General features: G+C 57.6%; 1 protein-coding gene across 1 annotated transcript in view; it reads right to left on the reverse strand.

Moving 5' to 3' along the window:
• Window positions 1–2,630: 2,630 nt before the first annotated feature.
• Window positions 2,631–27,528, reverse strand: part of LOC141736700 (scavenger receptor cysteine-rich type 1 protein M130-like) — a 114,530-nt gene continuing 89,632 nt past the window's right edge. Inside the window, exons 9-22 of the mRNA XM_074571258.1 lie at window positions 9,886–10,209; window positions 8,374–8,682; window positions 7,706–8,020; window positions 7,151–7,477; window positions 6,750–7,064; window positions 6,078–6,392; window positions 5,548–5,610; window positions 5,149–5,463; window positions 4,703–4,738; window positions 4,282–4,419; window positions 4,024–4,119; window positions 3,506–3,589; window positions 3,138–3,290; window positions 2,631–2,887 (exon numbers count right to left, since the gene is read on the reverse strand). Coding sequence (XP_074427359.1) covers window positions 2,631–2,887; window positions 3,138–3,290; window positions 3,506–3,589; window positions 4,024–4,119; window positions 4,282–4,419; window positions 4,703–4,738; window positions 5,149–5,463; window positions 5,548–5,610; window positions 6,078–6,392; window positions 6,750–7,064; window positions 7,151–7,477; window positions 7,706–8,020; window positions 8,374–8,682; window positions 9,886–10,209 — 3,047 coding nt within the window. The remainder of the gene's footprint in view (window positions 2,888–3,137; window positions 3,291–3,505; window positions 3,590–4,023; window positions 4,120–4,281; window positions 4,420–4,702; window positions 4,739–5,148; window positions 5,464–5,547; window positions 5,611–6,077; window positions 6,393–6,749; window positions 7,065–7,150; window positions 7,478–7,705; window positions 8,021–8,373; window positions 8,683–9,885; window positions 10,210–27,528) is intronic.

Genomic DNA, 27,528 nt, shown 5'->3' on the forward strand with positions numbered 1-27,528 from the left:
CGTCAACGAGGATGGTGGAACCTCTGTGAGAGTGTATTTAAGAAAGGACACAAGGGCTCAAGTGGGAGAGGAGTGAGGGAAAAACCAGTGTGAGAAACAGCCCTGAAAACACCAGGGTGAGTGAAGAAGGAGGGAGAGGAGGTGCTCCAGGTGCCAGAGCAGATGGTCTCCTGCAGCCTGTGGAGAATACCACAGTAGAGCAGGTATTTCCCTGCAGCCTAAGGAGAGGAGCACAGCGGAGGAGGTAATCCCTGCACTTGGTGGAGGACCCAACACTGGAGAGGCTGGATATTTCCTGAATTTCAGCTTGAGGAGAGCCCATGCTGTAGCAGGTTTATCTCAAAAGACTGTAGCCTGTAAGAGGGACCCCATGGGAAAAGTGTTAGAAGGAAGGAGCAGCAGAGAGGAGTTGTTATGGACTGACCAGGACCCCCATTCCCCATCGCCCTGCACTGCTCAGGGGGAAGGAGGGAGAGGAGCTGGGAAGGAAGCAGCAAAGTTCAACAAGGAAAAAAATGGGTGGAAATAGTCTTTCCAGGTGATAAGGTCTTCCATCGGTCCTATGCTTCTTTGACCCTCAGCCTTTGCAGTTGCACATGCCTGGCCTGCCCAATTACCTTCACTCCTGTCCCCTTTGCACGAGGCCCACACACATCTTGGCACGCCCAGCGTAACGTGGCCTCCACCAAAGCTGGAGCCCACCTGGCCTTGGAGGCAGGGAGGGGCCCGGTCCCCTCTGTCCGGGGCTGGGCACAGCTTTTCCCTGGGAACCTCCCTGAGGACCACTCCTCCTCTGTGTCAGCCTGGGGCCCGGCAGGGGTGGCCCAGGGACAAGGGCTGCTGGGGCAGGGCTGAAGGAGCTCAGCTGGGAGAGCGTTAGACTGAAGATCTAAAGGTGCCTGGTTCAGCCCTGGGCTTCAGCAGTGATTTTTCTCCCTCTGCTTTTTGCAGAGCCCGTCTGCTGCCTTCCAGCCTGCCCCAGCCCTGCTTGCTCCTTCACCTCTTGCCAGAGCACTGTCCCTGCCCTGGACCTGCACATCTGCGGCTTAGAAGGAGCCTTCCTCCAGCCCCACAAGTCCCCAGCCTCCCCCTGGGCAGGACTCTCCACTCAGGGCTGCTTTGGGGTGGTCTCCAGCTGTGCCCCCTTCCCTGCTCCACAGGATCGGGATGTGTCCTCTGCGGGGTCTCTGCACGACCCAATTCCTCTCCTCTTTGTCATGCTCAAGGGTGCAGAGTCTGTTCCCCTCCTCAGGCGCCTCCTGCACCTTGTCTTCAGTTCCCAGAGCAGAGGCCACTGGACCCATAGTCCCAGGGAGAGGCACTCCCTGGAGCTGCGGCCTGAATGGCAGCATCCTTCCCCCGGGGGGGCGTTGCAGTGAGACCTCTGATGTGCCCAGGACAGCTGACAAAGCCACGCTGAGGATCACCCACCCGAGTGCATGGCCATTGGTATTGTTTAGTCACACGCTGTCCTGAGCAGAATTTCTTGGCCCCTTTGCCCCCCTGCTCCAATGACTGGTAACACACCAATATGCTCCTCTCTGGGCATCAGCCCCATGGAGATGGACACCTGCCCTTCACCCCACCTCCAGGGATGCTGCGGGGCAGAGGGGTGCAGGAGGAGGCCCGCTACATGGATGAGGGCGTGTGAGCTTTCTGCCTCCATGTTGCCTCATCGCACACCCTGGGGTGCCATCAGAGCCTGGGGCACCTCACCCCAGGGAGGGCATGTCCCTCACCCTGTTGTACTTCTCTTCCTGTGCCGCTGCGCACAGATGTGGCACACAGGGGGGTTGCCCTTGCCCTGGGGGGCAGAGGAGGCTCAGGAGTTTTCTCCTCTCCGTTGGCCCTGGAGGGGGCCAGAGCGTGGGAGCAGCACCTGCAGCCAGAGCCTGCTTCTGCCCCATCGCTCTTCAGAGACGCTGGAGGGGCAGTGCTCTGCAGTGCAGCCCTGTGCCAGGATCAGGCCCCAGGGGAGAGGCAGTGCGGACTTCCCCCATCTCAGGAGGGCTCAAGTGCTGTTTGCTGCAGAGGGTCCCTGGGCACCCAGGGGACAACGGGGCTGTGCTTGTCACAGACCCCTCATGGGAGGAGAGTGTCTCCTGCTGGGAAGGCTCCAGAGGGTGTAGCTCAGTGGCAGAGCGCCCACTTTGCATGTGGGAGATCCTGGCTTCCATCCCCAGCATCTCCAAGGGGGTTCTTCCCTGAATGCCCAGCCTCAGGGAAAGGTTGGAGCTGGAGCCTCTGGTCCTCTGCAGGCACTGTGGGCCTGCCCTGCCCAGCCAGGGTCTGGCTGTGGGGTGAGGAGGGCTGTGTGCGCTGCCTCTTTGGAGCCCCCTCTCAGGAGAGAGGCGGGCAGCTGTGCTGGACCTGAGCTCAGCTCACTGCCCTGCACCACACACCCACCCGAGACATGCCCCTTCCCCACCGCCACGTCTTTGGGCTCTGGTTTCCTCCAGCCACCCTCAGGGAGACAATAAAGCACCTGGGCAGGCAAGCACAGCTCTGGCTCAAAGGCTTTTAATAAGAACCAATATGGGGGCTCCTGTGTAAAAACAGGGGAATCAAAATCGAGGAAACCCCTGGCAGATTCTGCTGCCCGTGGGAAAAGGGAGAGGGTTCCCTGGTGCTCACGGCTCTCCCAGCTGCACAGACCTCTCCTCCCTCCTGGCTGCCCCCAGCTGCACTGCAGGGACCGGCTCTCCTGGCCGGGGTCTCAGGGACCGTTGTGCACTGAGCTCCGGTGTCACAGCCTCTGTGTCCTCAGGGGGATGTGCCACAGACACCTCTTCAGCATCGTCATAGCCCGTGCTCTCTGGGGACAGGGACCAGCCATCCCCCTTAGCTCCGGGGGCACCAGCACCTCTCTGGGAGAGCAGGTTTGGCCCTGCAAGCAGCAAGGCAGGCCATTGCATGTTCACCCCATGGGGTGCCTCTCCTGGGCTGTACATCACCTTCCTCCCTTCTCCTCACCAGTCCTGAGACGTTCAGCTCCCTCTCCCACCCACGGTACCCCAAGGAAAAACTCCTGGGGCAGGTTCCCCCATCCCAGCATGTTGGGCTCTCAGTGTGACGGTGATTCATCCAGCACCAGGGATGCCACCCCAGGAACCAGCAGCACTTTCTTTCCCTCTCACCTCCAGGGGTATCCGTGGGTCCAGATCCCTCCTCTGCCACCCTGGGCATTTCGCAGTCTTCCTGCCCAGGGGAAGGATCCTCCCCAGGGTCAGAAACCTCCCTGGCATCATCATAGCCATCAGCTGGGTCACCTCCAGGCAGGACAGGGACGTCTGAAAGGAGAGGAGAGCCGGTGACAGTGAGAAGATGCGTTCTGCAGAGCAGAGGATGGGAGGATGCGCAGGGACATGGGGCTCCGACATCAGTGTTTGCAGCCCCACAGGAGATCCCGCCCGTCCTCCCAGCTCCGAGGGTGACGCTCAGTGACACTGCTGTCCATCACATGTCTGCAGGGAGGAGAGATCCACCCCTTCCTGCCCCCCATTACCTGGTGCTGACCCCGGACCATCCTCCTCCTCGCTGTCCCCGGGGTAGGGCTGCAGCTTGCTCAGGGACCCCTCTGAATAGGAGCCTGGAGAGAGGCCCAGCGGGCGTCAGGGGAGTGCGCTCTGCTGACCCAGCTTGTGCTCAGTGCTGCTGGGGACGTGGGACCCACAGAGCCACGGCTGCACGGGGACGAGGGCTCAGGACTCACCCTGCTGCCCTGGATCAAAGCCCATCTCCAAGGGCCTGCCAGAGCTGCCCTGGGACAGCCCCTTCCCTCACCCCTCAGGTGTCCCCCAGGGTGCAGGGGCAGGCAGAGAGGGGCTGTCCCCAAATGGGACGCCCAGAGCAGGTGGGGAGAAAGCTTCTCTCCTGGGCCCAGGACATGGGTGCTCCCCACACAGATCCAACAGCCCCACAACCGCACGAACCATGGGTTAGGGGGCTGCAGGGGTCAACCCTGCGTGGCAGCCAGGGGAAAGAGCACTGTAGATGTGTCCTCAATGAGGGACGCACACCAACCTGAGCCGCTGAACCTTGCCTGCTTCTGCCATGCTGGGCTGGAACCGATCTCCTCGTACACGGCCTCAGGGAAGGGCTCCTGAGCTCTCTCAGAGCCTGTGGACAGAGGCAGGGCTGGCCCAGGGATGGTCAGAGAGAGGATGGGATCCCGCAGAGAGCACACACTCTTGTCCCCCCAGCTCTGCCTCTCCCACTCACTGACACCCCACGGCACCCCTGGCCTTGCCAGCAGGCATCTTCCCCTGGGAAGGGACCCACCTCTGCGCCCAGCCCTGGCGCTTCGCACTTGCCCGGCCAGGAGGGCCAGGAGCAGGCAGACAAGGGCTCCCAGGATGATGCACATGATGACGGGCAATGAGACTCTCCCGCTGCCGGTCAGACGGCCCCGGGTGGGATCTGCATGGCAGGAACACAGAAAGGGCAGCACCAGGCCTGGGAGAGGTGAGGGGCCGGCACACCCCAGTCCTGACCCCCATTACATACCAGGTTTCAGGGGATGAGGGATGGGGAAGCTCCCACCTGGCTGGGTGAATGACAGCCCTCCCCAGCCTCCCGCCCCACCGCTACCCCGGTGCCTCCTCCTGGGAGTTTCACAGCCCAGCAAGGAGCCCCTTCCCTCCGGCTGTGGGTCACAGCCTGGCCCCAAGAAGACCCAGCGCTGGTGGGGAGGACGGGTTACCTGCTGGAGGGGTTGGTGCTGCCGTCCTGGGTGCATCTGCAGAGGAGGAGAAGGAGAGCTGGGCTGAGAGGGTGGGGGTGCAGGTACCAGGGAGCCTCCTCTCTGACACACCGTATGCGTGTGTGTGTGTGCGCACGTGTGCATGTGCAGACATCCCTGCCACATCCCACCCAAATCGCCCCTCCTGCACGACTGGTGAGCATGGCCAGGAAGGAGCACAGGGCCCAGAGCAGGGACAGAGCCGGCAGCCCGGGAGATGCCCCTGGGGGCTGCAGGGCCCTGCGGGCAGAATCTGGAGGACATCCGGCCCCACAGAAGCTGCTGCCCACTCGGCAAAAGGCTCTCCTGATCTGCAGGGATGGCCTTGCGCTCAGGAGCTCTGGAGCCATGATGGCAGGCAATGGGGAAAAGGGCTCCCTGTGAGGTGTCCCAGCCCTGCCGCTCACCTGAGCAGATCACGGCCGCGTCCTCCTTATGGTGGCAGGCACCGCTGTCCCCAGGCTGGGCCCAGCAGTCCTGCAGAGATGGCTCTGTCCCCCGGCACTCCACCTGCTCCAGCCAGATGGGGCCGCTCCCCTCCCCAAATGCAGCCTCGGCCAGGGCAGACACCGCAGGGCCACAGCCCAGCTGCCTGCATGCCACCTCGGCATCCCGCATGTCCCAAGAGTCGTCACACACCGTCCCCCAGGAGCCGCGGTGCCACACCTCCACTCGGCCGGAGCACCCCTTCTCCCCTCCCACGGCACGAATCTTCTCCCTGTCTGGAGAAGGCAGAGAGCTCCCAGGGCCGCGGGACAGCAGGCAGAGCCCTGCCAGGCGAGAGGGGCATGCAGAGGAGCAGCTACCTGTGCAGCTCGGGGTGCTGGGGCACGCAGCCATTGGGGCCGGGGGCGTTTCTGGCTGACTCCCTGCAGAGGGAAACGCTGTGGTGAAGGGGCTGCTGCAGGGGGGCGTGCAGCAGAGAGTGGGGCTCAGCTCAGCTCGTGCCACCCACCCATGGCAGCAGCTGAACCCCGGTCCTTCGGGGGACGCACACTCGGCAATGTGGGGGACCCTGACTGCTCAGCCCCAAAGGGACCCTGGGTCACAGAGCAGCAGGAGGGTGTCCATGGAAGGGACACTCCTCAGAGCCCTGGCTGTTCCCTTCTGGGACCTTGCCTCGAGAAACCTCTGCCTCAACCAGGCAAAGCTGGGAGCCCAGCTGGCAACCGCTGGTGAATGTGTGGGGCTCCGGGAGAGGAAGTCCCATTTTTGGTACCAGCAGCAGCAGCATCTGGCTTGGAAACGAAAGGCCCCCGCAGGCCCAGGAATTTGACCATGCCCAGCCAGGAGCAGGAACGCAGGGGATGCTGGTGCCCGGCTAGCTCAGAATTACCATTGCAGGTGATGTGGGTCTCATCTCGCAGGTCGTCGCATGACTGCGGGTGCCAGGGAGCGGAGGGACACTGCCAGAAGGAGCTGTTTCTCTCCCCACACTCCACACGGTCCAGCCAGGCCGTGCCAGACAGCCTGCCGTAGGGCCGTTGTGTTTCCAGGGACCCTCTGTCCCCGCAGCCCAGCTCCTTGCATGCCAGCGACACAGTTTCAGGAGTCATGGAGTTGGAGCAAACGCTCCCCCACGTCCCATTGTAGAAAACCTGCAGGCGCCCGGAGCAGTTGGTGCCGTTCTCCAGCCTCAGGGCCATGAACTCTGGGAGGAAAGGCAGCGAGGGGGAACAGGCTGGGCTGGGGCTGGGGGAGCAGGGACACCCCTGCACCCGCCAGGCCCTCAGACAGGCAAAGGCACGTCCAGCAAGTCCCCCTTGCACCCACGGACAGAGAAATGTCCCTGATGGACAGACACCCCTGCCCTCCCTGCTGACCGTCAGGGACAGCAGAGCTCCCCAGGGACCCCCGGTGGGACTGAGGGCACCTGTGCATTGGTGTCCCCACGGTGGCCTTTGTCAGGGGCTCAGAGCTGGCCAGGAACAGCCTCGGCCGTGTCCGGCTCTCCCCTCGTCCCGGCCTGCCTGGGCACTGGGCTCCCACCACAGCTCCCGGCACACACCTGAGCAGACGACTCCTGCGTCCTCTTTGTGCCCGCAGTCGTGCTGCCCCCAGGACCCTGCCGGGCAGTCCCAGAGAGCAGCTTCAGCCCCGGAGCAGTTCACGCTCTCCAGCCAGATCTGAGCGGAGCCTTCCCCGAACCGAGTGGAGCCAACCGCCTCCAGCGCCCCTCCGCAGCCCAGCTGGCGGCAAACGACGGCAGCATCAGACAGGTCCCAGCCGTCATCGCAGATGCTCCCCCAGCTGCCCTGGTAGTAGATCTCCACTCTCCCAGCGCAGCGCCCAGGCCCGTTCACCAGCCGCACCTGACGGCTCCCTGTAGCAGGAGGAAACCCCGGCTGCCGTCAAGGGCTGGCTGCCCACCCAGCCCAGAGCCTGGGGGGGCCGTGCAGCGCCACTCACCCCAGCAAACGACCCCCACGTCCTCGGCAATCCCTGCTTCCAGCGCACTCTCAGGCAGGGAGGTGTTGCAGAGGGTCAGGTTGGCCTCGTGCCCTGCACACCGCACCCCACGCAGCCCCACGGGACCCGTCCCTCTCTGAGCCTTCGGGGGGTTGTAGGCTGCCTCTGCCTCTCCGCACTGCAGCTGCCGGCACACCACGCTGGCCTCCTGCACGTCCCACTGCTCATCCAGGACTCTGCCCCACGTCCCGTGCTGGAAGATCTCCACTCGCCCGTCGCACGGGCTTCCTCCACCCACCAGCCGCAGGGATGCGAAGCGAGCTGGGCCTGGGGAGAGCAGCCATGCCCCAGCCCTTGGCGGCATCGGGGAGCCCGGCAGCCTGCAGCACGTCTCCAGGCTCTGGCACCCTTGCAGGAGGGCCTTGGAGCTCGCCTGCCTGCCGCCAGCCCTCTGTGGGGAGCTTCTGAGCCAGAGCCTTGCACTGCCACAGGGTCCCCTGCTTTGGGAGCATTTAAGAGGAAAACAGAGTAACCGAGTGTTTTCCCAGCACTCACCTGAGCATATGAGAGCAGCGTCGTTCTCATGGGAGCACGGCGAGGCCCCCAGGGCAGTCACTGGGCACTCTCCCAGGTGGGCTTCAGTCCCGTCACAGTGGAAGGAGTCTCTCCAGACAGGGCCGCTTCCTCTCCCAAAATGCCCTCCTTTAGGAATGGACTCAGCAAACCCGCAGTTGAGGTGACGGCAGAGAACGTGGGCGTCCAAGAGGTCCCAGCGGGAGGCACAGAGGGTGCCCCAGGTCCCCTGCACATGGACCTCCACCCTCCCCTCACACGCCGTGCTGCCGTTCACCAGCCTGAACCCTGTGAACTCTGGACAGAGAAGGATGAGACAGGGCAGACTTGTGCTTTTGCTGCCTTGGGTGGTGGAGTAGAGGGCAAATGGACACCCTGCCTTTCTCCTCCTTCTGCACCATTTTAGGGCTGCAGGCAAACATTCAAGGTCAGGTTTAACGGGGCTCTGAGCAACCTGATCTAGTTGAAGAGGTCCCTGCTGGTTGCAGGCAAGTTGGACTAGATGACATTGAAAGGTCCCTTCCAACCCAAACCATCCTATGGTTCTGTGATCACCCCTTCTGTCCTCACACCAAGCACAACACAGTCCCGTCCCTGCTCCCCCATCATCGGCACACCCCCGGTGGTAACACCCTGCCCTGAGTCCTTACGTGTGCAGATGACACCGGCAGCATTCGTGTGGGTGCAGGGCTGGTCCCTGGGGGACCCCGTGGGGCAGGAGCTGAGAAGGGATTCATTCCCCACACACTGCAGCTCTCTGTCCCACATGGGACCAGCCCCTTCTCCAAAGTGAGCTGCCCCGGGGATAGACAGGGCTGTGCCACACTGCAACTCTCTGCAGACCACGTCGGCAGCTTTGGGACCAAAGTCGGAGTCACAGACAGTTTTCCACTCGTTCCTATCATGAATCTCCACTCGTCCTGAGCAGGGGTTGTCCCCTCCAACCAGCCGGACAAATCCTGGAGTAACCAAAGAACCCTGTGAGTTCCCACAGCCCTCTGGCAGTTACATACCCATGTCCCACCTGGCCTGCAAGGTGGCCACAGGCAAAGAGCCCCACGACCCTCCCAGCAGATCCCAATGGGTGCTGATGGCACAAACACACCAAGGACCCCCTGCTGCTCTCCCAACATCATCACAGCACTCGTGGGTTGGCTTTTCTCCCAAACCCACAGCCACAGGAAGCGCTTAGAAAAACTGCTGCCCTCCTGGAGACCCTGGGCTACCTGGCACTGGCCCCAGACACTGCAGCACTTGAGCCCAAGGAGATGGGCTGAGGTTCTGCTGGCTGCTGCAGCCTGCTCTGCCCCACCAAGCTGAGAGCCAGGCTGAGGAACCCCTTGGAGCCACCAGAAATGGAGCCCATTGAGGCACTGCTATTAGATGGGACATGTCAGAGGGAGCAGATGTGGTGCAGCTGTACCTCCAGTCGCTGTCTCCACCAGCCCCCAGCTCCAGCACCTGCCTGAGGAGGGTCCTCAGCCAGGGCCAGAGAACACTGCCAGGGGTGCACATCCCTGGCCCCCAGCTGGGTAGAGGGCAGGAAAGGGGGCAGGGGAGCAGCCCTGGGCTGACACGAACTCCCAGGGCAAGGAGAGCCAGAAAGTGCTGGCAAGTGCCCTTGGCACAGGGCAGGCAGGGGCTGGGGTAGGCAGGAGAGGCTGGGCAGCAGGTCAGCGCTGCCTGCACAGGGGTGTTTCCCTGTGGGCTTGCTCTCATGGGGTGGCTCTGGAAGGGGAATGAGGTGGCCATGAGCCACCCAGCTCTTCTGCCCAAACCCAGGGCCCCTGCCCTCTGAGCAGCCCCTCTGCTTTGGGGGACTCATGTCTGCCAGGGGAGACAACCCGAAAGTCCCTGGCCTCCTTGGGCCCAAGGTTGTGGGTGGCCACGTGAGCTGCTCTAAGTTCCTTTTGCACGAGGGCACCATCTCCCAGCCCCAGGCACTGACGGAGGGTGGGCTGAGACACATCAGGGGTCAGGCAGTGGCGGGTTCCCACTGGCTTTTCCTCAGGGACCGGGGAAACCAGCAATGACAGTCCCAGATCAGCAGCGTGACCAGCCACACCAGGCCCTTCTCCAGTAACCCCTTGTTTCCTTGAGGGCACAGCCAGGTCCCTTCCCCCGTCCTGGTCACAAAGGTGGGGAACAGGCTGGCACCGTACCTGAACACGTCACTCCAGCATCCCAACTGTGATCACAGTATTGTCGAATCTGTTCTATGTTTATGCAATCAGACAGGGCTGACTCGGTGCCATGACACACAACACCAGCCATCCAAATGGGGCCAGATCCTGGCCCAAAATGTCCGTACTTAGGAGCTTCAAGAGCAGACCCACAGCGCAGCTGCTTACAAACCACTGCAGCATCATTCGTGTCCCAGCTGATGCCACACACAGTCCCCCACTGGCCCTGGTGTTTCACCTCCACTCTCCCAGCACAGCGTCCGCCGCCATCCTCCAGCCTCACCTCCGCAGCCCCTTCAAACATCGACATGGGACCACTCAGGAGAGCACCGAGCCCCAGAGTGCAGGTCTAGAAGGCCCCCCCCGCCCAGGATGAGTCAGAAGCACCACGGTGGGAGGGTGGGAGTCCTCACCCCTCCAGGCTGTCCCTTGGCCAGTGTGGGGGTCCCTGCTCTCCCCACAGCCTGTGAAGGCTAGGGGTGCAGTACTCCAGCCCTTCTGGGATGGGCTATTCACCATAACACAGCCCTGGGAACCTCCTGCCACTCCCATGGCCCCCTCCCATGACCACCCACTCATTGTGCCCCCAGGCCCTGCACAGGGAACCCGCTCCTCCCCAGCCCAACACCCCATAACAGCCCCATGCCCCCAGCCCCACACCTTCCCTGCCAACCACCTGCCCTGGCACCACCCAAGCTCACACCCGCCCAGGCCTTTCTGTGTCCTCGGGGAACACCAACATGATCCCAAGGATCCCCCCAACTCATGTCCCCTCCTGGCCCCTGGTGGCAGCCCAGCCCCTGTGCTTGGTGGGGGCCCCTGAGAAGGGAACTTCTCTACCACCTGTGGGTGCACACAGTCCAGTTCCCCTCTCTCTGTGGGGCACAAACTGCCTTCCTGGTGTCAGGGCTCCCCTGAAGCCTGGAGCCACAGCCAGCCTCTGGGGCACAGTACTGGGGAACAAGTCATCCCAAAAGGGTACCCCAGGATGGGTTGTCTTTAAATGCAGCCAGGCACAGGCTGCCCGAAATACTGGAGCTCTGGAAGTGGAGACACCCTCTCCCAGCCAGGTGAACACAGGCAAAGGCACAGGGTCCATAGACCTGAGCTCCTTCTGACCCTCATCTCAGCGGCACTTGGAAAGAAACCCTCTTCCCAAAGGGCTCTTGATGACCCCACTGGTACCCGATGGCCCTGGGCTGTGGGAAAAGGGAGCCGGCACTTACCTCTGCAGAGCTGCACCCAGAGGAGCAGCCACAGCACCCGAGGGGACAGGAGTCCCTCCATTCCCATCCTGAGCCTCCTGCCCTGCTGGCACAGCCCTGCTCTTCCCCACTCCCTGTCACAGCTCCTGGGGACTCAGGGGGACGTCGATGATGGGAGGGTGATATATCTCTGCAGATGCCGACCCAGCTGCGGAAGGAGCCAATCGAAGCAGCAGCACCTTTTTAGACGTTATCGGGAGCTATCTCCCCTCCGACACAGCCCAGCCCGCCAATGAACTTCTCCAGCACCGTTCATGACCATATATGAGGGACATATATGTCCCGCTGCCGGTGTCATGGTCGCTGTGGTGGCGGATCATCATGGGACAAGCTGGGTGTGCAGGGGAATTTGGTTAGTCACCCCTTGCACCCTGCTGTGGGCCTGGAAGCACTGAGCATCTCCTGCGCTGGGCTCATCCAAGAAGCCATGAGGCAAGTGTCCAGCTGCCCCCAAGCTGCGGTGACCATGGAGCGGGGACTGCACCAGGGTCTGTGTCAGGATGGGGAGGAAACAGCCCCTGCCCCTGCCATGGACCTCACTGTGCTGGGAGCAGCAGCTGGGAGAGGTCTTCATCCAGGGCAAGGGCTCCATCCCAGGAGTGTTGGCTTGTCCGTCCCTCCCTGCAGGGCCCCACAGTGAGTCCCTCGCAGGAGCCGGAGCTGGATCATGTCCCTGCCCTGGCAGCAGACGGGAAGCCCAGAGGCTCAGACGTGTCCCTGACTCTCAGTGTGTCACCCAGGGGCCGTTATTCCCTGCGGGCGGAGCAGGAGCTGGAGCCTGCAGGTGCACAAACCACAGCCCACGTGGCCTCGCCGCGCTCCCCCCACTCCCCCCGCAGCGCCCGGGCAGGAAGTCTGTGGTTTCCTCCTGGCGCCGTGCCCAGGCACATCCCTGGGGTGCCCCCGAGCCACCCCCACCCCGACTGCTCCAGCCAGGGCCGCAGGGGCTGCTCCTTCGGCCTCACAGACACGGGGACGGGCAGCTCCCAGCCCCCGTCATGCCCCTGTCATGCACACGGCTGCTCTGCACCGAGCCCCACGGGCACGGCGTGACATCGGTGATGTGACCTCACACCCTTCCTACTGCCAAAGCTGTGTGTTCGTGGGTTATACTGACGGTGACCTCACACTCTCCTACTTCTGCTGCCGTGTGCTCATGAGTGGTACTGACAGTGACCTCACGTCCCTCCTGCTGCCACCACCGTGTGCTCAGGGGTTACAGCGACCATGACCTCACACCCTCCTGCTGCTGCTGCTGCTGCGTGCTCAGGAGTCCCGCTGTCACACGTGTGTGCGTGTTGTGTACAGGCTTCTGATGACGATGGTTCTTCCAAAAAGCCATATTGGGGTGGGGTCCAAGTATTATTTTAATGGCATCAGAAGCGGCCACGCAAGCCATATGCCTGCTCCTTGCCCAAAAGCTACACAGGCAGCGGTGAAATCACAAGAGCGACATTCACAAGCCACGTTCCTGCTCCTGGCCTATCAGGTATTCAGACACCAATGACCTCACAAACACCTACATAAACTACTGCTTGGCTCCCAACCTGTCATCTACTCGGGCACCCGTGACACCACAACACCCTACACCACCCATGTTCCTGCTCCTGCCCTACCAGGTACGCGTCCAGCAGTGACTTCACCAGCTCCTACACAACCCATGGGCCTCTTCCTGGCCTATCAGCTGAGCGGTCACAGGTGACCTTGCAAACACCTACACAAGATGGGGGCTTAGTCCTGCCCTACCAGCTTCTCAGGCACCTGGGGCCTCAAAACACCCAACACAAGACATGTTTCTCCTGGGCTCCTCAGGCACCAGTGACATCGCAGAGACATCCACAAGCCAGGTGACAGCTCCTGGCCTCTCGTCTGCGCAGGCACCAGTGACCTCACAGGCACCTACACGGGCTGTGCACCTGGGCCTGCCTTATCAGCTGCTCAGCCAAGAGTGACATCACAAGGACAAGCCCGAGCCACGTGTCTCCTATCAGCTACACCAGCACCAGTGACCTCACCAGCCCCTACAGGAGCCCTGGCCTTGCTCCTGTATCTATCAGCTACTCAGGCACCAGAGACCTGACCCCCACATCTCCCCCTGCTTGCTGTCTGCTCACCTCTGAGATACGACTCCTCACAAGCTCCTGCACAGACCAGAAGCCTCCTCTTGGCCTGTTGGCTACTCAGGCAGCAGCTCCTCACAAGCACATACCAACCTATTTGCTGCGTGCTCATCTTTTGGGGGGACCCAAGCCAGTACCGACCCCTCTCTCCGTCACTTGCTCACCCCTCCTAGAAGGGGGCCGTAGCCCCTGGGCATGTTCCAGCGTGTCCGTGCCCCACCACCTTTCGGGCACCCCTCCGCCCTCTTGAATTCCCCCCAGCCCACCCTGTCAGGGCTTGTTCTGCAGCCTGGTAAAGTGGGGGACCCCCACCCGGCCTTTTCCTTCTGCTTCCGTTCACATTTAAACTCTAATTCTTCACTACACTAAATCTTACTGAAGAAGGATTTATCCAATTAAAAACGACAATTCAAATTTAGAAACATTCAAAATTTTCAATTCAAAATTATTAATTTAATTTCTATACCTTTATTAATGTTTACCTAGATCAAAATGTATATACATATCTAGATATATATATAAGTAGTGTATCTATTTATAAATGAATAAATAAATTTATTAATAGAATTATACACTTCCTTTCATAGATATATTCCTCTAGGTGTATATATTGCCTACCAATCTTATAGTTTTATATCCAAGCACTTCTGGGCCAAAGGAGGCAGGCAGCCAATCCCAGGGGCTGTGTTCCTCTAAAGAAGTTGTCATGGTCAGTGGCCCAGCTGAAGTGCCTCTGTACCAACGCACGCAGCCTGGGGAACAAAGAGGAGGAGCTGAGCACCCTTGTGCAGCTGGAATCCTCACGGCTGGGGTTTGCTACAGGCCACCCGAGCAAGAGGAGCCTTTTGACGAAGCGTTCTTACTTCACCTCCAGGCAGCACCACACTCAGAGGCTGAGATCTACTGGGGGACTCCAGTCACCCTGGCAGCTGCTGGAAGAGCATCCCATGAAGCTGTGAGCAGTGCAGGAGACTCATGGAGTGTGTTGACGAAGGGATTGAGAGCAGCCCTGCAGAGAAGGGCGTGAGGATGCTGGGGCTGGAGTAACTGAACATGAGCTGGCAATGTGCGCTGGCAGCCCCAAATCATTTTGTGGTTCTATGATTCGATGTCTCTATGACCTACACCCAAGGGAGCACATGCCAGTGGTGGTTACCCAGCGGATGTTACTCCAAACCTGAAGTGATCTCAATAAGCTGAGTTTCCCACAACAGGACACTCCTAGGAGTAGCTGCTGGCACTTGTGCTCCCTCAAATTCATCTCATCACACACATGAAATGTGTATTCCTAAGTCTGTGATGCAAGAACAAACTTCTGATGCAGTCATTTTGTGTCCCTCCATGGAGGGACAGACCAGCTCTCTGAGCTGAGGTGAGTGGCTGTTGCTGCACTGTGAGGGGCTAGTTGGTGTCGATTACCCTGGGGCAGGTTCCCCGGGGTGTCCAGGGACCGTGGCACAGAGCAGGTCCTGCTCTGCTGGTCCTTCCTGTCTCTCCAGAAGGCCTGGCTGTGTGAGAACACTGCTGTGTGCACCCAGCCTTCGCACTCACACAGCTGAGCTCTGCACTGGTGTTTTCCTCTCCCGAGCACTTCCCAGCTCAGCCCAGGTAAAGCCAAAGCTGCGTGTGTAAGCAAAGCAAAATAAAGCATTCATTCACGGCTTGATTTTCTGCTGCTGCCTTTATTTTGTTTCAAGTATGGAGGGAGTCTGGCTTCTCATGTATGTCTCATCGTTGGGATGCTAAAAATGGAGCTTAGGAATAATATTATCACAAGCTTAAAATAAGAGGAAGAGAGAAAAAGAGAAACAGTGAAAGAGAGAAAGAGAGAAAAGAAAGCAAGGAATATAGGAAGGAAAAAAGAAAGAAAGAAAGAAAGAAAGAAAGAAAGAAAGAAAGAAAGAAAGAAAGAAAGAAAGAAAGAAAGAAAGAAAGAAAGAATGAAAGAAAGAAAGAAAGAAAGAAAGAAAGAAAGAAAGAAAGAAAGAAAGAAAGAAAGAAAGAAAAAGAAAGAAAGACAGAAAGACAGAAAGAAAGAAAGAAAGAAAGAAAGAAAGAAAGAAAGAAAGGAAGAAAGGAAGAAAGAAAGAAAGGAAGAAAGAAAGAAAGAAAGGAAGAAAGAAAGAAAGAAAGAAAGAAAGAAAGAAAGAAAGAAAGAAAGAAAGAAAGAAAGAAAGAAAAAGAAAGAGAGAAAATACAGAAAGAATGGAAAAAGAAAGAAAGAAAGAAGGAAAGAAAGAGAAAAAAGGAAAGAAGGAAAGAAAGAAATAAGAAAAGAAGGAAGGAAGGAAGAAAGAAGGAAACAAAGGAAGACTGTTAAAGGTTATGAACAAAAGGTTGTCCTGCTGGTTTCTGTGAATATTGCAGTACATTGCAATAGTTTCCTCAGGGCATCCCTGAGTTCCTGGTTCCTCATGCTGTAGATGAGGGGGTTCACTGCTGGAGGCACCACCGAGTACAGAAATGACACCACTAAGTCTAGATCTGTGGAGGAGATGGAGGTGGGCTTCAGGTAGGCAAACGTGGCAGTGCTGAGAAACAGACAGACCACGGCCAGGTGAGGGAGGCACATGGAAAAGGCTTTGTGCCGTCCCTGTTGTGAGGGCATCCTCAGCACAGCCCTGAAGATCTGCACATAGGACAGCACAATGAAAACAAAACATGCAAAAGTAAAAAAGATACTAAAAGAAAGAAGACAGACTTCTCTGAGGTAGTCTGAGTCTGAGCAGGAGAGCTTGAGGATCTGGGGGATTTCACAGAAGAACTGGTCTAGGCCATTGCCTTGGCAGAGAGGTATTGAAAATGTATTGGCTGTGTGCAGCAGAGCACTGAGAAAGCCACTGCCCCAGGCAGCTGCTGCCATGTGGACACAAGCTCTGCTGCCCAGGAGGGACCCATAGTGCAGGGGTTTGCAGATGGCAACGTAGCGGTCCTAGGCCATGACTGTCAGAAGATAAAACTCTGCTGACACCAAGAAGGCAAAGAAAAAGACCTGGGAAACGCATCCCGAGAAGGAGATGGCCCTGGTGTCCCAGAGGGAGTTGGCCATGGCTTTGGGCAGAGTGGTGGAGATGCAGCCCAGGTCGAGGAGGGCGAGGTTGAGGAGGAAGAAGTACATGGGGGTGTGGAGGCGGTGGTCACAGGCTACGGCAGTGATGATGAGGTCATTGCCCAGGAGGGCAGCCAGGTAGATGCCCAGGAAGAGCCAGAAGTGCAAGAGCTGCAGCTCCCGCGTGTCTGCGAATGCCAGGAGGAGGAAGTGGGTGATGGAGCTGCCGTTGGACATCGCATCCCTTTGTTCCCGAGGTCCTGCCAAAGGAGGAAAGCACACTCACAAGTCAGGACAGCTCTGAGCAAATCTCTTCCCATTGCCTGCCCTTCCAAACCCAAGCCCCGGAAACACACTTTGCCTGTGTCCTTTTTTCCAGGAGTTTTCTTCATTGCCCTTGTTGGAGCTCTCATTGTTGCTGGCCAAGTGTGCCGTGAGGAGCAGAGCTCTGCTTGTGGGCTCCCAAGGAGTCATCCCTGCTCCACAGCAGCGGGGATTGGGGAAAGGGGTTACAGCTTCTGCCATTCACTAGTTACCTCATCTGTAATCCACTTGTAACGCAGAGGAGCTGCTCAGCATATTCCTGCAGGAAAACCTCAAGGAAACTCCTGGTTGTCCTCAAACTGCAGTGACATGAGCAGAGCCAGCTCACTCCTCAGCCTTGTTGGGTGGGAAAGACCACGCAGCTCTTGACTCACTGCCCCCTGATCCCCTGCAGAGGGATAGGGAGAAGAGGGAGGAAAAGGAATAAAAATCTCATGGGTTGAGATACAGACAGTTTGATAGACCAGTAACGGGAAAGAAACTAGCAATCATTGTAAAAGCATATAGGAAACCAGGAGTGATGCAGTACAATTGCTTACCCCCCGATGCCCATCCCGAGCAGCGAACACGGATTCCTGCCTCCCGGCCAACCCCTATTTCTGTACTGAGCAGGACCAGCCCAAGGCATTTTATTGACCTCTCTGGTGATTTTGGTGCTGAGCCCATGAAGCTCAGACACAGGGGAAGCTGATGAAACCTCTCCAGAAGTCAACGTCAGATGTAATTTTGAAAGTTTCTTGGAGCGTTAATGGGTCCCACTGAGGGACATTAATGCCAAAGGCTCCTGGGGGCTCATTCAAGGGAAAACTGGAGGCAGTGAGGGCAGGTAGGCAAAGGCAATGGAGAGGTGTCTCTGATGCTGGCTAATGCTGAATGTGTGAGAGGAAGGCAAAGGGCCAAGCCCTGTCCTCCAGCCCCTGGGAAGGGAGATCCTGCCCCACAAGCACAGCTCAGGGCTCTTGCTGGGGCATTGTGATGGGAGGACGTGCAATGCCAAGGGCAGAAAGACAGAATGACGGCTCCCGGGTGGGGAAGAGGAGGCGCTAAGGCCCTAGTGCTGTAAGGATAAGGTGTCTTCTGGTAGCCTTGGTGGCACAGACAACAGCCACAGCCAAGAGAAAGACATAAGCACTGTTGGGGGCTTTCAGCCTTGCCAACTCCCTTGATCGTCTCCACCACAGGCTGTGCTATGGTGTCCCACATCTGCTCCTCTTCCCCTGCAGGCTGCAGACATCCCCCCTGCTTCCCCGTCTTGCTCTCCCCTCAGCATCTCACTGCCTTTACTCATCTCTCTCCATCGTCCTTGGCTGTTCCTGAAACACAACGCCTTGGGCTGATCCCGACTCCCTCTGGGTGATCTGTTGCAGCACAGCGCTGCCCTTGCAGTGGCATTTCTTTCTCCTGGTGTCCAGTCTCCACCTCCCAAGCTGCCCTTTGTTGCATTTTTTCTTTCTCCTGCTGTTTTCCGCCAAAGAAAAGATCCATTGTCTCTGAAACAACCTTTCAACCAGGTTCAGGCTATTCCAATAGTGCCCAGAGCCTCCCTGCCACTGGGCCAGAGAAGCCCAGGTCCCTCAGCCTCTCCACCAAGCACACGTGCACTGGGCCCTAAAGGCCATCTTGGCAGACCTCCTCTGGACACTCTCCAGGTCCTCTCCACTTCTCCAAAATGGGGAGCCGCACACTGGGACACAGCTGTGTGCGTTGGGCCACAGCAGTGCTGAGTCAAAGGGGAAGGTGACTCAAGTTGCCTGGGGGGCACACGCTCCTCCTCCTGCAGCCCCGTAGGCAGCCGGCCTTGTTCATAGTGAGCGTGCACCACTGGCTCATGAGGCGTCCCTCAGGGTGCCCAGCCCCGTCTCCGCAGGGTCACTGCTCAGCACATCAGGTCCCAGCCTGTCCTGCTGCATTGGGGTTATTCTTCCCCGGGATGCAGGACTGGACACTTCTCCTTGAAAAACTTCAAGACATTTCTGTTGGCCAGATCCCAGCATTTCTCCAGCTGCCCCTGGACTCAAGCTCCATTTGGTCAGCTGTTAATGTTTGTGTGCAGATGGTCACCCTGATGCTTGTTCCCCAGGGCTTGGTATTGGGGCCAGTTCACTTTAAGATCTTTATCAATGATCTGGACGAGGGGATCGAGTGCACCCTCAGTAATTTTGCAGATGACACCAAGTTGGGTGGGAGTGTTGACCTGCTTGAGGGTAGAAAGGCAGTGTAGAGGGATCTGGTGAGTCTGGATCGATGGTCCAAGGCCAGTGGTATGAGGTTCAACAGGTCTAAGTGCCGGGTCCTGCACTTGGGTCACACCAACCCCATGCAGCGTTACAAGCCTGGGGAGGAGTGGCTGGAGAGCTGCCCCGCAGGAAAGGACCTGGGGGTGTTGGTCGACAGCCGTCTGAATATGAGCCAGCAGTGTGCCCAGGTGGCCAAGAAGGCCAACAGCATCCTGGCCTGTATCAGGAACAGTGTGGTGAGCAGGAGTAGGGAAGTGATTGTCCCCCTGTCGGCACGGGTGAGGCCCCACCTGGAGTACTGTGTCCAGTTTTGGGCCCCTCACCACAAAAAAGACATTGAGGTGCTGGAGCAGGTCCAGAGAAGGGCAAGGGAGCTGGTGAGGGATCTGGAGAATAAACATTATGTGGAGCAGTTGAGACAGCTGGGGTTGTTTAGCCTAGAGAAAAGGAGGCTGAGGGGAGACCTTCTCACTCTACAACTCCCAGAAAGGAGGTTGTAGAGAGGTAGGGATCGGTCTCTTCTCCCAAGTAAGAGGTGATAGGACCAGAGGAAACGGCCTCAAGTTGTGCCAGGGGAGGTTTAGGCAGGATATTAGGAAAACTTTTTACACTGAGGGGGTTATTAAGCATTGGAACAGGCTGCCCAGGAAGTTTTTGAGGCACCATCCCTGGAGGTATTTAAAAGACGAGCAGACATAGTGCTTAGAGCTATTTTAGTGATGGCTTTTGTCAGAGGTAGGTTGATGGTTGGACTAGGTGATCTGAAAGGTCCCTTCCAACCACGCAATTTGATGTTCCTCTTTTCCTTCCATGCCCTTTTCCGCTCTTCTTCCACTCTCAAGTTCTTCTCTTGGATCATCCTCATCCCCTCCCATACAAAGAGCCAACTCTTTTTCAACGTTTCCTTGTTGGCCCTTCCCTTGGTGTTTCTGAGATGGTGACAGTGGCACTTTCTACCTTCCTCATGAAGTCCATGACACTAGTAACCCCTTTTCTGACCTCTGCTGTCCTACAGCTACTCAAGTTGTCTTGTTAGAGGAACCACGACTCAGCATGAGCCATCTGCACGTGCAATTTAAATGCTGACGTGCTGGAGCTTCAGTGCACAGGGAGCTTGAGACACCTGGGGACGTGGCCAACAGAAACCTCCTCAAGTTTTTGAAGGAGAAGGGGCAAAGTGGGAGAGGACGAGGTGAGGAGTGAGTCTGAGGAGAGGGTCCTGCGCATTTTGAGGGATGCCATCTGAGCCTCTGGTAAAGGCTCAGCACCATTAAGGCCAGCTGCATATGGGGTGGTGTTAGAAGGACCGTGGCCACCCAGACAAGGGCAGTTATCGTCCCCCTTGACTCAGCACTGGTGTGGCCACATCCGCTCTCATAGTGTCCCAGCATGCCATGGATTTGAAGGGACGTTTAAAGGTCATGTAGTCCAATCCCTGTTTTTTAGGGACATCTGTGACTCGATCAGGATGCTCAAAGCCCTGCCCTACCTGACCCTGAAAACCGCCAACGATGGGGAATCCACAACTTCTCTGGGCAACCTTTTCCAGTGTCTCACCACCCTCATTGTAAAATTTCCTCCCTATGTCCAATCTAAATCTACCCTCCTTCAGTGTAAAGCCATTGCCCCTTGTCCTGTCATTACTGGCCCTGGTAAAATCTCTCTCTCTCTCTTATAAGCCTGCCTCATAGGTTAAAAGGCCACAAGAAGTTCTCCTTGGAGCTTTTTTGTTTCCAGGCTCAACAACTTCAACTCTCTCAGCTTTTCTTCCTTGGAGAGGTCTTCCAGCTCTCCAATGATTTTTGGTGATCCTTCCCTTGACCCTCTCTAACAGGTCCAAGTTTTCTTGTGCTGGGGCCTCTAGAACTGGACGCAGTATTCCAGATGAAGTCATATGAGATTGGAGTAGAGATGGGGAATCCCCTCCCTCCACCTGCTGGCCAGGCTTCTGTAGATGCAGCCCAGGCTATGATTGGCTTTCTGGGCTGCTGTCCTGGTTCCAGCAGGAATAAGGTTAATTCTCTCCAGGACACAGACTGTTCTAACAGATGGAGCCCAGAGCCATGGATGAAATGAACTCAAGGGACACTTTGGAGGGATGGCCCATAGACTAAGGGCACTATATCTGCATGAATATATACGTATATATATACATGACAGGGGAAAGTGGTGGCAATTCATTGGAACCTGTAAGATGTGGGCATGGCATAGATGGTCTGGAATAAGGGGTGGATAATGTCCTGGTTGCGGCGGGGACAGGGTTACTTCTCCCCAGGACACAGGTATTCCATGCCATGTGAGCCATGCCCACCCTGAGCTGCCGGGGAGGGGGCAGGACATCTCCGCTTGGAGCGGGCTGGGGTGTCCTGGGTCCGGTCGGGGAGCGGCGGGGAGCGTGGGTTCCGTAATCGTGTTTGTACATTCCTCTGTCCGTGTGATTGTTGTTGTTTTCTTGTTCCCTTTGCTGTTCTGTGAAACTGCCTTTCTCTCAACCCAAGAGTCTTGCCTTTTTTCTTCCGATTCTTCCTGTATTGGGAAGGCCCGAGCGAGCGGCACGTGGTTCTTTGTTGTCGTCTGAGGCTAAACCACACCATGGGAGCACTGGGACCATACTGGGAGCACTGGGAGTAACCAGAGAGTGATACTGGGAGCACTGGGAGGAGTGAGGGAGTCATACTGGAAGCGCTGGGACAGCACTGGGAGCACTGGGGGGAGTCAGGGGGTCATACTGGGAGCACTGGGACCTCACTGGGAGCACTGTGGGTAGTCAGGGTGTCGTACTGGGAGCACTGGTACTGCACTGGGAACACTGCAGGGAGTCAGGGGGTCGTACTGGGAGAACTGGGACCGTAACTGGGAAAACTGAGGAACCAGAAAGTCATACTGGGAGCACTGGGACCGCACTGGGATCGCTCTATGCTGGTCCATACTGGGAGTATTGGCCCGTACTGGGATGACTGGTCCGCACAGGGCCGTACTCCATCTCCCATCATCCCCTGCGCCGGAAGTGGGCGCGGTTTCCGGCCGCGGTGGGCGTTGCCCTGTGATGCGCGGCAGCATGGCGGAGCTGGGGTCGCCGCGGGAGGTCGCGCAGGTCGGTTGGCCCGGGGACACCCTGGGGGGGGGACGGGACACCGCTGAGACTCTCCCGGGACCCCCCCGGCCCCCACCCGCCTGTAGGCGGCCCCCGCTACCGGGTCGCGCTCATCGCTCGGTCCCCCCCCGCCATGTCCGCGTGATCCCGCACCCGCTTCCGGGTCCCGCCACGGTTCTGGGTCTCCCCCCCATCCGAGGGTGCCCCCCCACTTTCTGGCTGCGCTCCCCCGAATATCTGGGTGCCTCCCCCCCATCTCTGTGTGCCCCCCCGAGTCTCTGGGTACCCCCTCCCCATCTCTGGCGTCCCCCTCCAGTTTCTGGGTGCCCCCCCATGGGTGACAGCCCCCCCAGTCTCTGGGCGACTCCTCCCATGGGGGCCCCCCCAGTCTCTGGGTGCCCTTCCCACCTCTGCTCCCCCCCTCCATGGGTGATGCTCCCTCCCCCCCCAGTCTCTGGGTGCCCCCATGAGTGACACTCCCCACACCTCTGGCTCCCCACCCCATGGGGACACACACTGCCTAATCTGGGTCCCCCGCTCGTATCTGGGTGTCCCCCAAGGGTGACACCCCCCCATACTCTGGGCACCCCCCCTCCCCACCTCTGGGTGCCCTCCCCAACCCATGTGTACTGTCCCCCCGCAATGTCCGGGTGTCCCCCCTTGCCCAGGTGTCCTCTCTCATCTGGGTTTCACCACCACCACCCTCCCCCCGGGTGCCGCCACCCCTGGGTGCAGCCCCCCCACGCCCCCCAAGGAGGAGCTGCCACCCCACACCCTCCCCCGTCTCTGTCCTTCCTGGTGCCCGAACCCGAGGACCTGGAGGATCGTGACATCTGCCACAAGGTGGGTGCAAGCACGGGGGGTGCAGGCAGGAGAGGGTCCAGGCAGGCGGGCGGCGGGCAGGAGGGGGTGCAGGCAGATGGTGGGGGCAGGCAGGACCTCCCCCGACCTCCAGCTGTGGCAGGAGAAGCTGCAGCAGGAGCTGGAGTTCCTGGAGGCGGGGGAGGAGCACGTCAAGGAGGAGCAGAAGAACCTGAAGAAGGAGCTCCCGTCCCTCCTGCTGCCACCCCTGTGTGCTCAGGGGTTACAGTGACCGTGACCTCGCGCCCTCCTGCTGCTGCTGCTGCGTGCTCAGGAGTCCCGCTGTCACCCGCGTGTGTGTGCTGTGTCCGGGCTTCTGCTGACGATGGTTCTTCCAAAAACCCCATATTGGGGTGGGGACCAAATACTATTTTAGTGGCATCATCTACTCAGGCACCCGTGACACCCCCCATGTTCCTGCTCCTGCCCTACCAGGTACGCGGGCAGCAGTGACTTCACCAGCTCCTACACAACCCATGGGCCTCTTCCTGGCCTGTCAGCTGAGCGGTCACAGGTGACCTTGCAAACACCTACACAAGATGGGGGCTTAGTCCTGGCCTACCAGCTTCTCAGGCACCTGGGACCTCAAAACACCCAGCACAAGACATGTTTCTCCTGGGCTCCTCAGGCACCAGTGACATCGCAGAGACATCCACAAGCCAGGTGACGGCTCCTGGCCTCTCGTCTGCGCAGGTACCAGTGACCTCCAGGCACCTACACAATCCCTAGGCCTGTTCCTGGCCCTCTGGCTACTCAGGCGTGAGCGACCTCATAAGCACAGACACAGGGCGTGGGCCTACTCCTGGCCTGTCAGGTGTCCAGACATGAAGGATCTCACCAAGCCTACGCGAGCCGTGGGTCAGCTCATGGCCTGTCAGCTGAGCGGGACCTCACAAGTCCTTAATTTCCATTTTTATTAACTCATTCGTGTTACTCATCCCGTTTGTGTCCCAGAGCTCAAAATCCACCTTTTTGAGTGCAAGTTGAAGGTAAGTGTCCATTTAGTTTTAGGACCATCCCTACCCCACCCCAGAGGAGACCCCCCTCAGACCCATAAGGCCGCCCCATAGAGCTGCCCCAGCCCCACAGGGCCCCGCACCGTGATGGTGACCAGGATGGGTTTGGGGTTTGGGTGCAGGTTGGGGTCCAGGGAGAAGACGCAGAACTGCACTGGGGAGGTACGGGATTGTAGGAATGTATCTGAGAGAAAATGGCCATGTGAGCCAGCCTCCCTGCTGTGAGAGAGTAGATTAAGGGCAAAACAGGTGGTAGAAGATGGAATTAGTACATGGGAAAAACGGGACTGAGAAGGCAGAAAACATGTTGTGCTAGTGACTAAGCGATTTACGACGCGAATTCTTGTAACCAATCTGATGTGTGAATGAACTGCATGCACAGCGCGTGGACAGTGTAACTGGCTAATCAGAAATAAGCGAGTCACGTGTACAGCTACAATGCAGGGTATAAAAGATGATGATCTGTGCTTAATAAACGGCTTCTGTTGATTCACATTGGATCGTCTGGAGTCCAGTTATTTCTGCTCAGATGGTGACCCCGACGTGATCCCGATTGGCGCTTGGCTTGAGCAACGGAACGCGAGGGGCGGAAGACCCAGAAGGAGATCCACCGGCTGGAGGATCGCTCAGCTGGACTGAGACCGGGCGGATTGGGCGGCAATCCGGAATAAACAGACAACGTGGCCACGGACACCCGGAGAGAGGTGAGCAGCCGGGGCAGGAGATGGGGCAACAAGTAACAAAAGAAGAAGGGGCTGTATTAAGACTTCTCCTGCATATCCTCTCTAAGAGAGGGGTGAAATACGATGAGCGTATGCTCCGAAGGTTGTTAATATGGTGCAGAGGGAATGGATTCGCACCAGAGCCCCAGACAGCTTTTAAAGCAGAAATATGGGAGGCTGTTGGGAAAAAACTGTGGGAAGTGATAAGTAAAGGAGACAAAGAGGCATCACCATTGGCGACGACATAGCGGTTGGTGTTATCGACCTTACAAGATATGAAGGCGGAGCGAGCCACAGCGGCCGGGGCTTTTGCAGCATTACAACCCACGGGAGGAGGATCGAACAGGCCAGGTCCGAAGGTTTGGAACGATCCCCTGCTGATCCCCTCTGCTCCACCTGAGGAAGTTCCAGAGAAAGAAGAACCGATGGAGGAGGACGTTCCCTGGCCAGCACCGCCACCCTCGGAAGCAAGACCAACGGCACCTCCACCAGAGTGGTACAACCCCAGAACTGGGTTTTATGAAGGTCCACCTAAGCCTCCACGGCAACACGTTGATGTGCACCCCAGACCACCTTTTGATCCATCACTGTACCCACCGCTTCCACCGTCGCCTCCCTCTCCCGCTGAATAAGAATTGCCGCAAGGCGCATGCGCAGCGGCAAAAACACTGCAACAGAAATTGGAACAGTTAGAGAGAGAACAACAGAGACCATGGAAACAAGAGGAGGAGCAAGCGATATGAAATATGGAGAGGTGACAGAGGGGTGAAAGCGGGGGGGTATGGGGCGGCGGTAACAGGAATGTGGGAGGAGAGTTTGGTAACGGGAACGTGGGAGGAGAGTTGGGGGGTGCGACCACGGGCTCAGGGGAGCCGCCAGATCCGCACGTGCATTGGAAAGGAATCATTCAAAATGCCTTGGTAGAGGGTATAATGTTACCAACAGCATTTCCGGTGATACTGGGGGGAACTACGGGAGGTTGAAGGAATCCCAATAGATGGGAGGGTCTTCCTTGGCCGATGGTAAAAGAAGCGAGAAAATTAGTGTATGACTTTGGCCTTAGTTCTCCCTACACTCAGTCGTTTCTTAACAATATTTTCACTACTAATATTATGACTCCTTTTGATAGCCGGACACTGATGTCCATTATCCTCACACCCACCAATGCAAGAACTAATGTGGAGATCAAGGTGGGAGGATGGTGTACAACGTACAGTGATAGCGAATTTGAGTAGAGTGGAGGGGGATCCGTTGCGGCTGGCAACCATGGAGATGTTATTAGGAACAGGTCCTTTCGCTGATGCTCAGCGACAAGCGCGGCTAGATGTCGCTATCTTACAACAGTCCGCAGAGTTGGCTCACGAAGCACTGAGGACGTTGCCGGAGGATGGCAAGGTCACTCCCCCATATACGACGATAAAACAGGGCCCCAGCGAGGGATTCATGCAGTTTCTTGGGAGACTAAGGAATGCGTTAGACCGGGGAGAACTGCCAGCGGCAGCCAAAGAGGCGGTATTTCAATCATTGGCCGTAGAGAACGCAAATCCAGCCTGTAAGCGTGTCTTGCAAACTTTGCCTCGACACGCCACCATTACCGACATGATAGAGGCATGCTGTAGGGTAGGGACACCTGAAGAACAGGCAGGATTTTTGGCCTCCGCTTTTGCTGCGGCTGTCAAGACCTTGGTCAGTAATCGTAATTCAGGACCAAAATGCTTTAAGTGTGGGAAGGTCGGTCATTTGAAGATACAGTGTAGAGTAGGAAAGCAGAGGGGAGAGACAGATATGACGCCTGCTAGGAGCAGAGGAACGGGAGGATTTACGGGCACATGAAATCCGTGTTAGAAATTTGGACATAGAGCATCTGAATGCCACTCAAAATTCCATAAGGATGGCACGCCATAGGGAAACGGGCTGATGAGCGCGGGGGGCCCGAGCGCGATGACACAAACCAGGCCTCAGGGTCAGGGTGCGTGGGTAGCGCAGCCTCTGCCACCACAGGGAGTGCCGGAGTGGACGTGTCAACAATAAAGGAGGTTACCCTTACAGACTCCCAAGTGCAGTGCATTCCTACTGATATGGAAGGGCCACTGGGGTATGGACTGAGTGCACTATTATTGGGACGATCTTCCATTACCAGATGGGGTTTGTTTGTGTTACCTGGGGTAATAGACGCTGATTATACAGGTCCAATTAAAATAATGGTATGGACACCCACTCCACCTGTGCATATCCCAGCGGGTACTCGCATTGGACAAGTCATGCCATTTAAGGCCGCCGTTCCAATGGCCGGAAATCAGGTAAGGGGGGATAAAGGTTTTGGCTCAACAGGTAATGCAGATATATATTTAGCCGTTGAAATCAGTAAAACAAAGCCCTTGAGGCGAGTTGCCCTAAGAGCACCGGGGGGTCAAAAGTGCATACTTGATATGCTTGTAGACACCGGCGCTGATGTGACTATTATCAGTCAAGGTCGTTGGCCACCTTCTTGGCCCCTAGAAGACCCAGCTATACCCATAATGGGGGTCGGAGGAACTCAGACAACAAGAATAAGCAAAGAGGTGATCCAATGCCAAATGCCTGATGGTGGAGCTTGTTCAATACGACCGTATGTGACAGTAGCGCCGGTGTGCCTGCTCGGCCGGGATGCTTTAAGTCAAGTGGGTGCTTGCTTAACGACTGGGGGGACGGGTTTTCTGGGGTGGCCATTGGGGAAGGGCGACCTCTTTTGAAATTGAAGTGGAAAACGAACGACCCGGTATGGGTGGACCAATGGCCGCTCAATTCAGAAAAAATCGAGCAATTGAGCAATTAGTACAGGAACAGTTGGAGAAGGGACATATAGAACTAACAACCAGCCCCTGGAATACACCCATTTTTACCATCCCAAAAAAGAGTGGCAAATGGCGGTTACTGCACGATTTACGAAAAATT

Source organism: Larus michahellis (genome assembly GCF_964199755.1).
Source record: "Larus michahellis chromosome W unlocalized genomic scaffold, bLarMic1.1 SUPER_W_unloc_1, whole genome shotgun sequence".
Lineage (NCBI taxonomy): Eukaryota > Metazoa > Chordata > Aves > Charadriiformes > Laridae > Larus > Larus michahellis.